This window comes from Xenopus laevis, chromosome 3S (assembly GCF_017654675.1).
Source record: "Xenopus laevis strain J_2021 chromosome 3S, Xenopus_laevis_v10.1, whole genome shotgun sequence".
NCBI lineage: Eukaryota > Metazoa > Chordata > Amphibia > Anura > Pipidae > Xenopus > Xenopus laevis.
Window position 1 is genome coordinate 6155988 of NC_054376.1, and position 14130 is coordinate 6170117.

The window sequence follows — 14130 nt, forward strand, 5'->3', positions numbered from 1 at the left end:
CAGCACATTGATATGGATCTCCCTATGGATTGTACCATCAGAGCCGTGCCATGCGATTTTACAGTGGGGATTAAATGGATAAATGGCAGTTCCCCCTTATGTGCAGTAGTGTTCCCTCCTGTAATTTACCCCTGTAACTTAATCCCACCCCAGTCTCCTCCCGCACAGATTCATTTTGTACCTCTCTATCCTTTATAGTACTTTACTCCCACCCCAGTCTCTTCTACAACAGATGACTCTCCAACTTACTTCTTCAAGTCTCCTCTAGCACAGATGACCTAGTACCTTTCTCCAATAATTTATACCCACACCCATTCCTCTAATATAAATTACTCTTATACTCTTTAGTACTTTACTCCCACCCTTATCTTTCATCTCTACTCCAGTACTTTACACCCTACTACCCTCCCATCCATCATAGTTTATTACTCCATACATTAGATACACTACTCCCCTGTACCCCACTCACCCCCAGTACTTCACCCTACATTTGGGTTGTGCATTATTCTCACAATCAAACATCCTACTCAAGCCGATGGGTGCAAGAAGAATAACCTGTTATGGGGAGGTTACAATGCAGTTCCAGCAATGTGAGATTTGGGTTGAAAGCCAGTTGTTCTTCTCGTCATGGAAGCGCAGCCTGAAAATATAATGAGATCTGGGGTGAAAACTTATTTGATTTCCTAGATGTATTTGGAACTATGGGTGACTGGCTAATAGAATTTCATTTATCTCAAATCATGAGCTAATGGAGGGCTTCAAATGGAAGCTTTCTTCAGGAAAAGTCCAAAGTCTTTCAAGTCCTTCAAGCACAAAAGTTCACCTTCCTATATTCTCCTTACTCTTACTAGTAATGAACCTTTTGTCCCATCTCCTATGAGTACTCGACTCTCACCCCCCCCTTTCCACTACTGTTAATTTATTTACCCTCCTCACTAAACAATTAACCAACAAAACTTTAACTCAACTGACCATACCTGCCGCTTCTTCTGCATTCCAAGAGACTGGGGTTCCAGAATAGAATCAATTAAACCCGGCTAGAGACTCAACTAGAAGTCACTGGGCACCACGGTAACATTATTTTAGTCTTACAAACAAATATTGGAATTGTTCTCACCCATTGGGCCCTTTATACTCTTGGGCACCCACCCAAGTCTTTTTTCCCCTTTTATTTTCCATTAAGGCTGAACTCTAGCCCCCTATGGACGCTACGTCTTCTCAGCAGCAATTTCCCATTCTCTCCATTATTCTTGTGCACACTGATGTCTTGCGCGTGTATACGGCATTCTCTAGCATGGCACGCCTACATTGCTGCATATTTGTCAGTGAACATATGTGATTGTGTATCACCACTCCAGTATATATATATATATATATATATATATATATATATATATATATATATATATATATATATATATAAAGTATATGTTACTCTGTGTGCATGCAACCGTGTTGTGCTTCACCATATTTCCATAATAATATAAGCAACATATGTATAAATATTAAGTATTTGTGTCCCCATGATATATATATATCTCTCTCTATATATATATCTATATATAGCTGTGTTTGGGAATATACATCTATATATATTTTATATATGTTCATAAGTATTTCTTTATATATGTATAAATGTGTAAGTAATAAAAAGCCATAATTACATATCTGCTTGTGTCTTTGCTGCTTCCACATGCTGCATTCATATGTACTTGTCTGTGGGTTCCAGTCGCATTGTATTGTGTGTTCATGTAGGACTGAAGCAAGGAGATGTCGACGGGGGGGGGGGATTTAATATTATGATTATAGTAAATAAAGCAAGAAAAGCAAATTTATTTCAAGTGCAAGGAAATTTGAAAAGACCAAGACCCAGGGCAGAAGTACAAGAGCGTGCCCCTTGGTTCTCATGGACAGAGCAAGCCCCTTCCCCTCCCCTTTCCTGCCCATCATGAATACAGCACTGCTGAATATAGGCAGCACTGTATTCATGGAGGTATCCAAAGGTCTTTTGTCTCCACAATGGAGCATAGAGACCTGTGGCTAGGCATCAAGAATGGAAGTGCAAAGAAATAACACATGGCACATTCCCCCCAGTCACAATTTTTAGTAGCAGCCCATTGGTTCCCAAACCATTAGCATCATCCAAATCAGTAATAGGTGGATCCAGCTTGAAGGCCAGTCTTTTCATCATTTTCCAACCAAAATGTGGGGCATGTCTTGCTTTCCTGAAACCAATGAAAATCTAGAGTGATCCCATGACTAGGTTAAATGACTAGGTTTGAAGTCTGTTTTGGATCGTTGACTAATTTGAAAGTGCATGGGGTTCAATGGCACGATCAGACCAGCTCTTTGATCACATACATTTGGGGCCATCTAATGCTCAGCTATATGGCTGACTGCCCTACAGGACCATAAGATCATAGTGGTAGGCCTTTGAACATGTTCTAGTTATAACACCCACCCACCCTACTGTCTATGCTGGGAACTCTGCCATGGTTGGCATCTGCAAGCTTGAACATGTTCTACTTCCAACACCCAAAACCTTTTAACACATTCTCTCTAGACTTAAAACCCTTTTTTTCTACATCTTCTGTCTCAAGTTGATCTTTAGAATCAATGAAAAGTCATCATGTCGTCTAGTTCTTCTTCAGTCTTACCTCTATATATGTTACCAATAGCAGCCCATTGGCAAAGACCAGGGCTGGTTCTATTAAATAAATGTCGCTGGGCTGCTCACAATCTGGTGACTGTAACATATTTAAACCTCAAGAGCATTTCAGGATATGGCTACCATTTGTCAAGTCTTCAGTCGGGTCTTGGTGTTAGGATTTAACTCAAGATGAGACTTTGATGGTCTTGAGCTTGCACCCAGTGTTGGACCTCAAGGAAGAAATAATAATGCATAGGTCAACTGGATTGTGCTGAGGATTTACCCCATTTATTGGCTTGCAGATGGGTACAAATTAATCATTGTATTGCACCTGGCTGCAGCCCATCTATTAAGCTCCCTATTGTCTAAGACAGAAAGAAGTCCTAGGTATATTGTAGGCTATACACTATATATATCACAAGGGAGTTTCAGGATATAGCTACGCCTTTGCTCTAGACTGCTCTGCTCTGGTATTCAATCTTAGTGTCCAGACACTTTGTTTGGACTGTTTTGTTAGCAGTAGTCCAATCTCATTATATCTAATTATTTCCCTTGCAAGTACCAAGCATGAAGTAGCTTTAAATTCCATTTTTATCTCAGAAATAATGAAAAGCCATAGATTTTTTCCTGATTGGCAACAATTATGTTCAGTACAAGCAGTAATTATTGCACTAATATTAAACAAGATTGTATGCTGCCCCTTTAACTCATGAACTCTATATTCTATTTTGGGAAGTGCTAGCAGCCAGATTCTGTATCTAATTTACCACCCCTAACAGCAGTATATTCCACCTTCCACTTCATTTCTTTGTCAGCAAATCCTTCACCTCATGTCTCATAAACTGCCTTGGGGACTTCAGAATGGAGCAGAACTACCACTTCTTTGCCCTTGTGCCACGAGGCATTAACACTAATGTTGTTTGGCAACTGCTGCACAGGCTTTCTGGGTGCCAACTTTCTGTGGCTGCTGAATGTGGACGTTGATTTTTATTTTTTTAGGTTATATAATAGCAGATGCAAAGTTTTTACCCATTCTAGCAGCCAATCCAATGGTAGCATTTACCTGTCTACTGATGGTTGCTCTGGGTTGCTAAAACTTGACCACACGTTGAACCTTTTATTCCTCAGTTCGGCAGGATGGTTAAAGCTTTCATGGTGCTTTCATAGCCAGCCTTTCCGACCCCCTGTATACTCCTTATTTCCCTCTCGAGAACCAACTGGTCAGAAAGACGATATATAATGAAGGACCCAATTTTTAGTATGCTCGAGCCTTTGTGCTTGAGCATTTGGGTCCAAAAACTGCACAAGATTTCCTTAACTCATGCATGGTTTCTTCCCTTGAATAACTTGGCCTCCTGTCATCCCATATTTCGCTAACCAAACTCTGACCAGCTTGAAGAGTACCCCCATCAGAAGAAAATCTGAAACTGGAGACCCAGCAAAAAGGCCCCTTTTGTTCTACCCTCTCTCTGCTGGTAACATTTTGTGACTGTTTAATAATTGCAATAATCATCGCCCATGCAGTTAAAGTTTGCACTAAATCTCTGTATTTCCTGTTTCGGGACTGTTCTCTTCCCAGTGGTCACTGTGGGCTGGGGGTTGTATCTCTGCTTAATCAGTTAGTAGACCTGGATAGGAAATTTCTAAGGGTACTAAAAATGTAATTAGATCAGGGTCCAGGCATAGAACAATGTCTATGCCTCATCTGCTGGAATCTGCTGGAACACCAAATGGCAAATGGATTTTCTAGGCAGTGGGCTCCCATGAGCCTGGGATCCTGCCTTAAATTCCTCGTCTTTTTCCTTTATATGGCGGCAGAACAAAAGGGTTTCATTCTTCAGCCACCATGTCCTGTTGGCCCCACACCCACCATCTGTTCATGTTCTTTTTGGTGTTCCTAGCACCATTCCTGCAGATATTGGCTAAGAAAACCATCACAGAACAAAGATTTACCAATGTGTGTGCTAGAATTGTGCCTCTATTGGGGGTCAGTGTGCTGTAAAGCCCAATATTTTTGGAATTCTTGGAAAATTCACCAGTGGCAGGTAGGGAAGTGATTGAGGGGACGTGTTGTGTATTATATCTTGCTGTATAGCCTTTAGCAATCAAAGTCTTGTTGCTAGATCCTAATGACATATAGCTTCCCTGTTGGGTTCATCAAGTAACCATAGATACCGTTCAGTCGGTCCACTCGAAAGTGCCCTCCCGGTGACCACTATTATGATAGGAGCACATTTGAGAAAAGGAATCTCACACCAATATAACAGCTAGAAATAAAGTAAAACTGCAGCGGTAACCATGGCAACATGAGGTTCTATACTGAATGTACCCATTCATATTTATTTCATATAAATTTATTTTAGACATTTATTGAGTCAGGCAATATGGAAGTGTCCTTATTAATCCAGAGGATGAGATGTGATATGTACCAAGAAAATGCGTGGGGCTCACAATAACCAAGGAATCACACAAAGGAATCACATAAGGTTGCACCGCAAAAGCAGACTAATATCTTCAGGGTATATGGTACAGCCATTGTGACACCTAGATTATAAACTGACCCTGCTGTTGCCTTTTGTAGTAGAACAATCCCGTTGATTGTTGGGAGCTCAGTCATCCCCTGGAACATTAAATGTTCCCATTGATTGTTGTCTAAAGCAGTGGTATTCATACTTCTTTGGTCCAAGCTCCATTTCAGGTTCAACATTTGCCTAGGGTCCTTTAGCCAACAGTTATAGCTCCAGGAAAAACAACTAAACACTCACTCCGAAATCCTACTAGCTGTCCCCCAAGACAGTCTACTACGTTCAACTAGGAGAGAAGAGGGGCATTCTACCCAAATCTCACCCTAACTGATCTTTACACTGAGCCTTCTGCCTCTGCTCTGAAGCTCCATCAAGTTGTCCATCTCATTAGGGGATAGATGCTCAGTGATTCTGTGAAGAGTAGATATGTTGAACATTAATTGTTGGCAGTGGTTTTTAAACTTTTTTAGTTCAAGCTCCCTTCAAGCAATTGCCCAGGTACCCCTTAGCCAATATTAAGGTTACAGATATGACATTTTCATAGTTCAAAGAAGATCTTGGAGAGCAAATATGTATTCAACTCCAGATCTTACTCTAGCTGACCCTCAAGATGGTCTTCTAAATGAATCTAGGAGATTTTATGCCAAATCTTACCGTAACTATAGCTATATTTCTGGGCATCCTTTAAGTTGGCCTTCCCGCTAAGAGTTGGGAGCTCTGTTATCCTCTGGAGGAAAAAACCTTTCCAATGAATGCTAGGAGCTCAGTGATACCCTGGAGAGCAGGCAAACTTTTGGTGAAAGTTGAGTAGTTGAGTTATCAACTCAGCAACATCAATGCCAGAGTATACTGGAAGCTCAGTGATCCCCTAGAGTTGAAGCACTCCAAGGGAATGTTGGGAGCTCCCTGATCACAGTCTAGAGCATTATATAAGCAGCACAGTGAACCCATTAAATGTTGGACGGTAACCGATTTTGGAGTGTAGCAACACTTGATGACTGGAGCACAGTGATACATAGTGAACGTTGGGAGTTCAGTAATCTTCTGGAAAGTATGAGAACTTCTAATGAATGTTGGCTCCTCATTGGTCCCCCATGATCAACCTCAGTCCCAGGGAATGTTGAAAGATGTGTGATTCCTTAAAGCGGCAACACTCCAAGTAAATAATGGGATCTCAATAAGCAGCAGATTATTGACCCCTACTCAGTGTCAGACTGGCCCACAGGGATACCAGGAAACTCCTGGTGGGCCCAGGTGTCAGTGGACTCTCATGCTGCTAAACATTTGGCCTATTTCATGGCCATTCCCTATTTCTATGAGAATAAAGTGGCTAAATAGGTGCAATAATAATGTAAAGAAAAGAGACTAGGAGATTTGAAATTGAGTGAGGAGAGGAAGAAAATAGTACTGAGGGTGGGCCCCTGGTCTAAAAACTTATTGTGGGCCCCTGGTTTCCCAATCCGACACTGCCCCTACTGAACCAACAAACATGCCCAGTGAATATTGGGGTCAAGGTGATCCCTTGGGGTCCAGCAACAGTCCTAGTAGGTGTTGGGAGCTCTTTGATCCCTAGTGAAAGGCATGGGTCCCATTGGGTGGTGGGAGTCCAGTGATCATCTGAAGAAGCATCAGCATTGCTCTCAATAAATAGTAGGAGTTTGTTGGGCAGCAAGGTTGTAGCTCTTGGCTTAGTAACTTCAATATCACAGAGCGAACCTAAATACTGTACTTTAGCCCTATTTTTCATTGCGAAGGGATAACAAATGAACTTTAATTAGAGCATATTTCCCTTTAACTCAATAGGAACTGCCTCTGAAGCTTTGAAGGCTGTATTGTCCCATTTTATCACAATCTGCACATTTCCCATCTCCATAATCTGCCCAGGCAGTCGCTGGAGATGATTTCTGCCTAGCCGCGTCCAGAGTGAAAGGTTAATTCTTAAAGTGGGATTTATTAACAGTGACACGTTTCTCATCCGGCACAGAGTTTGATCGCTCTCTCGCTGACGCTCGTCTGACCTGTTTGACTTTCCCATGTGCTGCCCCGGGCTGTGTTCATCTTTTAGATCTTGTATTAACTTTTAAATTGGAGCCCATTTTTTATTCAGGGGCCCAGAGACCCAACAGTATTAAGCAGCGTAATATGAAATCCCAGATGGCAGATACGTTAAAAATACAAGCTTTGGCAAGGCATATTTATGCACATTTTCCAGGTCACTGTCTCCTCTAACAAACCGCTCATCAAGCTGAAGTAAAAACTGTCCTATTTTCTTCCTGAAATATAGTCACACAGCAATTTTAATGTACATATTGTAATCAACATTGCCTTTTATGAATGTAGCCGAAGGCATGTGTCAAGGCCTAGTCTAGTCTGTAATTAAAGGGTCAATACACCTTTGAAAAGTTCTTGCTCTGTAGTTTTAGGCTACAGGCGATAAGCAAACTTTAGGGGACTGTTCCTGCTGAATTGTGCTTAGTACAGGGAATACCTATGCTGCCATAGTTTTATGGGATCTCTCTGTACAGACTATGAGCAAACTTAGGGACTGTTCCTGCTGAATTGTGCTTAGTACAGGGGAATACCTATGCTGCCATAGTTTTATGGGATCTCTCTGTATAGATTATGAGCAAACTTAGGGACTGTTCCTGCTGAATTGTGCTTAGTACAGGGAATACCTATGCTGCCATAGTTTTATGGGATCTCTCTGTACAGACTATGAGCAAACTTAGGGACTGTTCCTGCTGAATTGTGCTTACTACAGGGAATACCTATGCTGCCATAGTTTTATGGGATCTCTCTGTACAGACTATGAGCAAACTTAGGGGCTGTTCCTGCTGAATTGTGCTTAGTACAGGGAATACCTATGCTGCCATAGTTTTATGGGATCTCTCTGTACAGACTATGAGCAAACTTAGGGACTGTTCCTGCTGAATTGTGCTTAGTACAGGGGAATACCTATGCTGCCATAGTTTTATGGGATCTCTCTGTACAGATTATGAGCAAATTTAGGGGACTGTTCCTGCTGAATTGTGCTTAGTACAGGGGAATACCTATGCTGCCATAGTTTTATGGGATCTCTCTGTACAGATTATGAGCAAATTTAGGGGACTGTTCCTGCTGAATTGTGCTTAGTACAGAGAATACCTATGCTGCCATAGTTTTATGGGATCTCTCTGTACAGACTATGAGCAAACTTAGGGGACTGTTCCTGCTGAATTGTGCTTAGTACACCGAATACCTATGCTGCCATAGTTTTATGGGATCTCTCTGAACAGACTATGAGCAAACTTAGGGGCTGTTCCTGCTGAATTGTGCTTAGTACAGGGGAATACCTATGCTGCCATAGTTTTATGGGATCTCTCTGTACAGACTATGAGCAAACTTAGGGGCTGTTCCTACTTAATTGTGCTTAGTACAGGGAATACCTATGCTGCCATAGTTTTATGTTATCTCTCTGTACAGACTATGAGCAAACTTAGGGACTGTTCCTGCTGAATTGTACTTAGTACAGGGATACATATGCTGCCATAGTTTTATGGGATCTCTCTGTACAGACTATGAGCAAACTTAGGGGCTCTTCCTGCTGAATTGTGCTTAGTACAGGGGAATAGGCTATGAGTAAACTGAGAGGCGTATTTCTACTGTATTGAGCATAATAATACCTATACTGAGACATATTCCTCTACTGGAATATATTTGTGATCTCAGACAATACATAGGGGGTTGTCCCTTCTTAAAGAATGTATGGCTCCATACTAACAGAGTGCCAGACCACTCCCAGGCCATTATGACCCAGTGGGGGTGGGGCTATGCAAAGTTATAAGGAACGCAGTCGTCATCTTGAGAAAATAGGATTAATTTATTGTGACCCCCAGAGTTTTGTCTGTTCAACCCAAACTAACTATTATTGGTGGCCAATATTGCTATTGGCTATTGGTGAAACAATATTGCTCTCCTCTTGCTAAGTCTCCGTTTCCCACAATGCCTTGCTTGCTTCTTCACAGGTCCCTTAATCAGTTAACTTCATGTATAATCAGACTTCATACCCTGACAGCAGTTTTTTCGGAGCTCATTAGGACAGATCAGCATTTCCGATGAGTAAATATGATGTGTTTAGCTCATTTCTCCCAGACATCAAAGAAAGTAGGTCTGTTCCTCGGGCATATTTTCTCTTTATTCAGTGGTACTTCTTATTCATCAGGCATGTTGACTTCATCCAAATGTTCCAATTAAGACTTCATACTCACTTCATAGGGATTTAAGTTAATTACTTTTGAATAATTATACTGAAACGTGCGTGGTCTATCAGTGGAGGTACGTTGATGATTTATGTCTTCCTATGAGTAATAAGTGGCTGTTTAAAAGGCTAGTAACACCAAAACAAATTGACCTGCCAATAGTTTCTGTCTAATCCTATATTGAATTAGTTTGCCTGGTCATTCTTCTTCTTGAATTGTAGGAAATGATTTCCTTCCAGGCTCTAAGCTGATGTTTTGTTTTTTTTTTTGATGAATTTCCTTTATAGTGATGAATCTGCCAACAAGAAGATGATCTGCTCAGCGCTGGAGTCCCACGACCATGAAAAGCCTGCAAATAACCAGCAGGCCGGAGAGGAGGAACAGGCGAGTAAAGCTGATCTGCTCCCCGCAGATTCACCAGTAAGACTACAGAGAGGGAAGGGGATGGCCAGCTGCTCACATGGGAACAACAACCCAGATTATGAACTCCCTCTGGATCTGAAGAACAAGCAGGTAGTGAGTTTTATTCAACTGAAAACCATCTATAGTGAAAGTAGAGAGAAATCAGGGTTTTAGCATTGGTCAACTAGGGCTATTTGAATATTTATGACATGTAGGTTCTATTAAAGGATGAGTAAACCTTTAAAACAAGTTAAGGTAAAATTGATGAGAGGGCTATTCTAAGCACTTTTGTCATTTATATTCATTATTTATTTTCTTTTTATTCCAAGATACTAAGGGATACATGTGCTGTTAATATGAATGAATTTTGTTCCAACAGCCCCACCTGCTGGTCAGTTTCTGACCAGTCTGACCACCAAGTAGTCAAGGAAGTTGTCAGGAGAAAGAAAGAGGCTGCTCTGATGTTCTTCTGCTTAGGAAAACAATTAGAAACCTTTCTCAAATATTTCCTAAGCAGAAGGACATTAGAGCAGAAGGACATTAGAGCATTCCATATGATGGAACCTTGGCAGACACCAAGATATATATATATCTTCCTTTTCTTGACTTCATTCCTTTACCTTAGCTTTTCTATTGGATGTAATTAGACATGTTTAAGGGTTAAGGTCTCTTTTCCTGGGGGCTCTAAAAACAATATTAAATATCATTTTAATGAGTGTCTATAGGGCTGCACACGTGTGCCCTAAAAGAAGAACCTAACACCAAAAAACTAGGTCAATCACGTCCTTAGTGGGCTCTTTTGTTAGATCAAACCTAATTCCTTTCAATATTATTCTGTTACTCCATTTCCTTCAAGTACACTTGAAATGCAATAAAAGCCACTGGAACGATGGAATGTGTGTTTTTGTAATTGACACTTGATGCCGTCTCAATATACCATTTCTCTCTCTCTCTAAACAAGGGTCCAAAATGTTCTTTTTTTATTTCGCAAAGTTCTGGGATTCTTTCCCCTTCTGAGACTAAAGAGTTTATTTTTTTATATTTCTTAGCTAAGAACTATATGTTACTATATATCTTCTGGTGTTACCTTGAGGGATGTCCTACATGCCATATTCATATAATCCCCCTTTTCTGTTACAGATTGAAATGTTGGAGCACAAATATGGAGGTCATCTGGTGTCCAGAAGAGCAGCATGCACAATCCAGACAGCCTTCAGGCAGTACCAGCTTAGCAAAAACTTTGAGAAGATCCGAGACTCCCTGCTGCAGAGTCGCTTGCCCCGACGAATCTCTCTACGCAAGGTGCGGGTGCATAACCCAGAGAGCATTCCTCCAGCTGAGAAGGCTTTGTTGGAGAGTTACAACCTGATGGGAATTCCATTGGTTCGATCACCATCCCTTCCAGCTACTATTAGTGGGGCACTGACAGAGCTAGAAGACTCCTTTACTGAGCAGGTTGAGGCACTGGCTAAATCAATTGATGATGCCCTCAGCACTTGGAGTCTGAAGACCATGTGTGCCTTCCCTGAGGCTGGGTCCTACCAAATTCGAGAAGCATTTATGCAGCAAAACCCAGAATTGGAACCACCCAAGACAGAGGAGAGAGAGACTGAAGAAAGGCAGATTGGGACACTGCCCAAAAGCAGTAGTACATTGATGATGACCTTCAGAGATGTCACAGTTCAGATAGATAACAACAACATTTCTGTCTCTTCATCCACCTCACTTTCTATGTCCAACTGCTTGGCTGGATCTCAGACCCCAAAGCCAGATGACGACAGGATTGGAGGAGATGTGGCATCAGAACCACCATCTTCTCAGGAGGCTTTGACTCATAATAATCACATTACACAGAACTCCTTCCCAGAAGTCAACGGGGATGGTATAGGAAAGGAGTTGGTAGGGCCCATACAAACTGAAGGTGAAACCACTGACCTCTCTGAGCAGCTCAGCAGCAGTAGTACCTCCACTTCTGCTAAATCTGTATCTGAGGTCTCTTCTAAGGAAACCTTGCAGGCTATGATTCTCAGCCTTCCCCGGTATTATTGTGAGAACCCAGCCAGCTGCCGGTCTCCAACCTTGTCCACCGATACCATAAGGAAGCGACTATACCGCATTGGGCTTAATCTCTTCAATGTGTGAGGAACAGAAATATGAGATTTTTCAATTACTTGTTTAGAACCCCTTAAATAAATGGGATTTAGACAGAGGTTCAGGGCATTAAAAGACTTTAAAAACCTACAAATAAACAGTACAAATGTCTCATAAATTAAGTCTGGTAATAAAACCTATTCTATCTTTTGTTTTCATAATAAAAAACAGTTTTTTTTTTTTTTTAAATATAAGATAAAACAGTCAGGATGTGTAGCCACATTTTTTGGGAATTTCTGAAGGGGAAATGCAGAAATCAGGCAGTTTCCAGGGCTATCAGTAACCTGATTGACTAAGGAATTGATTATGAAGTAATTCACTGGTGGTAGGCTGTAGGCTTCATGTGCCATGAGTCTTATAACAAAGGTACAAATAGTAAGAATGTCATGCTTAGCTCAAGAAGGTTCAGAGTGATGGATTTGAATGCTAAGAGGAGACCGCTGCAGTCCCCAACCCAAAGGGCATAATTGTTCTTTTCTGGTTCTGATAATCATTGTCTTGTTTCTGCAGTAATCCTGACAAGGGCATCCAGTTCCTCATCTCTCGAGGTTTTATTCCAGACACCCCCATTGGGGTGGCCCATTTCCTGCTGCAGAGGAAAGGACTGAGCCGTCAGATGATTGGGGAATTTCTTGGAAATAGCAAGAAGCAGTTCAACCATGATGTCCTTGAGTAAGTGATACCTTAATGTTTGCCTCAAAGAGCTTTGACCTGCTCCTACTTTTGACATAGATCAGTGCTTATACTGATAACCCAAGTTCCATGAATTGTGCTATCTGTAATGACATCAAAAATTGTGTGGTGAATATAATGTGTCTTGGGGAAGAATGGACAAGTCCTAAAACTTAGGTGAGGATGTGTGTATCTTGGCACTATCCATAACAGTTAATGTTGACTAGGTATTTCCATGATTTAGCACCGTGTTTGGTGGAACCATCATAACATGAAGGATTATGGAGGTTTTAGTTCTAGAACATTGATACCGCCAATTAGAAAACATTTTAGATGCCATGTCAATCACAGTTCATAAGCGTAGATACTTCAGCTCTATGTTTTTTGTGTAGCTGTGTCGTCGACGAAATGGACTTCTCCAACATGGAACTGGATGAGGCTCTGCGAAAATTCCAGGCACATATCCGTGTACAGGGTGAAGCACAGAAAGTAGAGCGTTTGATTGAAGCGTTTAGGTGAGCCAAGACAGAAATGCGAGTGGTTTCTTTATCGGCCCAACGAAATGAGATGTGTAATTAGTAGGCTAACTCTGGTTACAAATAGGAGTTGTATAAATGACTTGATCACATGTGGTTAATGCAGTTTTATGAGTCTTTAGTCTGGGCCCACCCAGCTAATGAATTTGATGAGATTTGCTAACCAGGCCAGTTAGGCTGCATTGAAACATAAATTGAGTTTGACCAGTCAACCCCATTAGATGGGAAACATTGGGAGTGCTTTGGGGACAATTGACCAGTGCATGAATTGGCAGTTTTCCACAAGTCTTTGTTTCTGAATACACCACCAGACTTGGGATATTTCTACATTCTGTTCACCTAATGTTTGTCCTGCACAGCCAGCGTTACTGTATGTGTAATCCGGAAATCGTACAACAGTTCCACAACCCAGACACCATCTTCATCTTAGCCTTTGCCATCATCTTGTTGAACACCGACATGTACAGTCCAAGTATAAAACCAGACCGTAAGATGATGCTGGAGGATTTCATCAGGAACTTGAGAGGTAAGTGCCACCATCAAAGCAAAGGGGATGGAATGCAGAGTTTGTTGGTGGGGATGGTGGATATCCTACAAGACTTGTTTGATTAGTAGATGTTTGTAATTAGTATGTGGCTGGTCCAAGCTGTTTATGTTCCGACAGGAGTAGATGATGGGGCTGACATTCCAAAGGATATGGTGGTCAGAATCTATGAGCGGATACAACAGAAAGAGCTAAAATCAAATGAGGATCATGTGACCTATGTGACCAAGGTGGAAAATTCCATTGTGGGAATGAAAAGTGTAAGTTTTGTGTGTGGTTCAATTTAAACCAATATGGTGGAGTGCTAAAGACTTGGAGAACCCTATGAAGCCTTTAGAGAGTAGGAAAAGTGTAGAAACCACCAAAGACAAATAAGAGCAAAGTCCACTAAATGATTCATGTTATCACAGCT

The 14130-nt window shown here is 41.4% G+C and overlaps 1 protein-coding gene across 11 annotated transcripts in view; it reads left to right on the forward strand.

Moving 5' to 3' along the window:
- iqsec3.S (IQ motif and Sec7 domain 3 S homeolog) overlaps nucleotides 1–14130 on the forward strand; it is a 73383-nt gene that overhangs the window by 41642 nt on the left and 17611 nt on the right. For all 11 annotated transcript variants that reach the window (XM_041587952.1, XM_018254846.2, XM_018254845.2 and 8 more), the window contains 6 exons: nucleotides 9701–9926; nucleotides 10956–11953; nucleotides 12477–12638; nucleotides 13031–13153; nucleotides 13534–13700; nucleotides 13839–13978. In XM_041587952.1, the coding sequence (XP_041443886.1) occupies nucleotides 9701–9926; nucleotides 10956–11953; nucleotides 12477–12638; nucleotides 13031–13153; nucleotides 13534–13700; nucleotides 13839–13978 (1816 nt within the window). The remainder of the gene's footprint in view (nucleotides 1–9700; nucleotides 9927–10955; nucleotides 11954–12476; nucleotides 12639–13030; nucleotides 13154–13533; nucleotides 13701–13838; nucleotides 13979–14130) is intronic.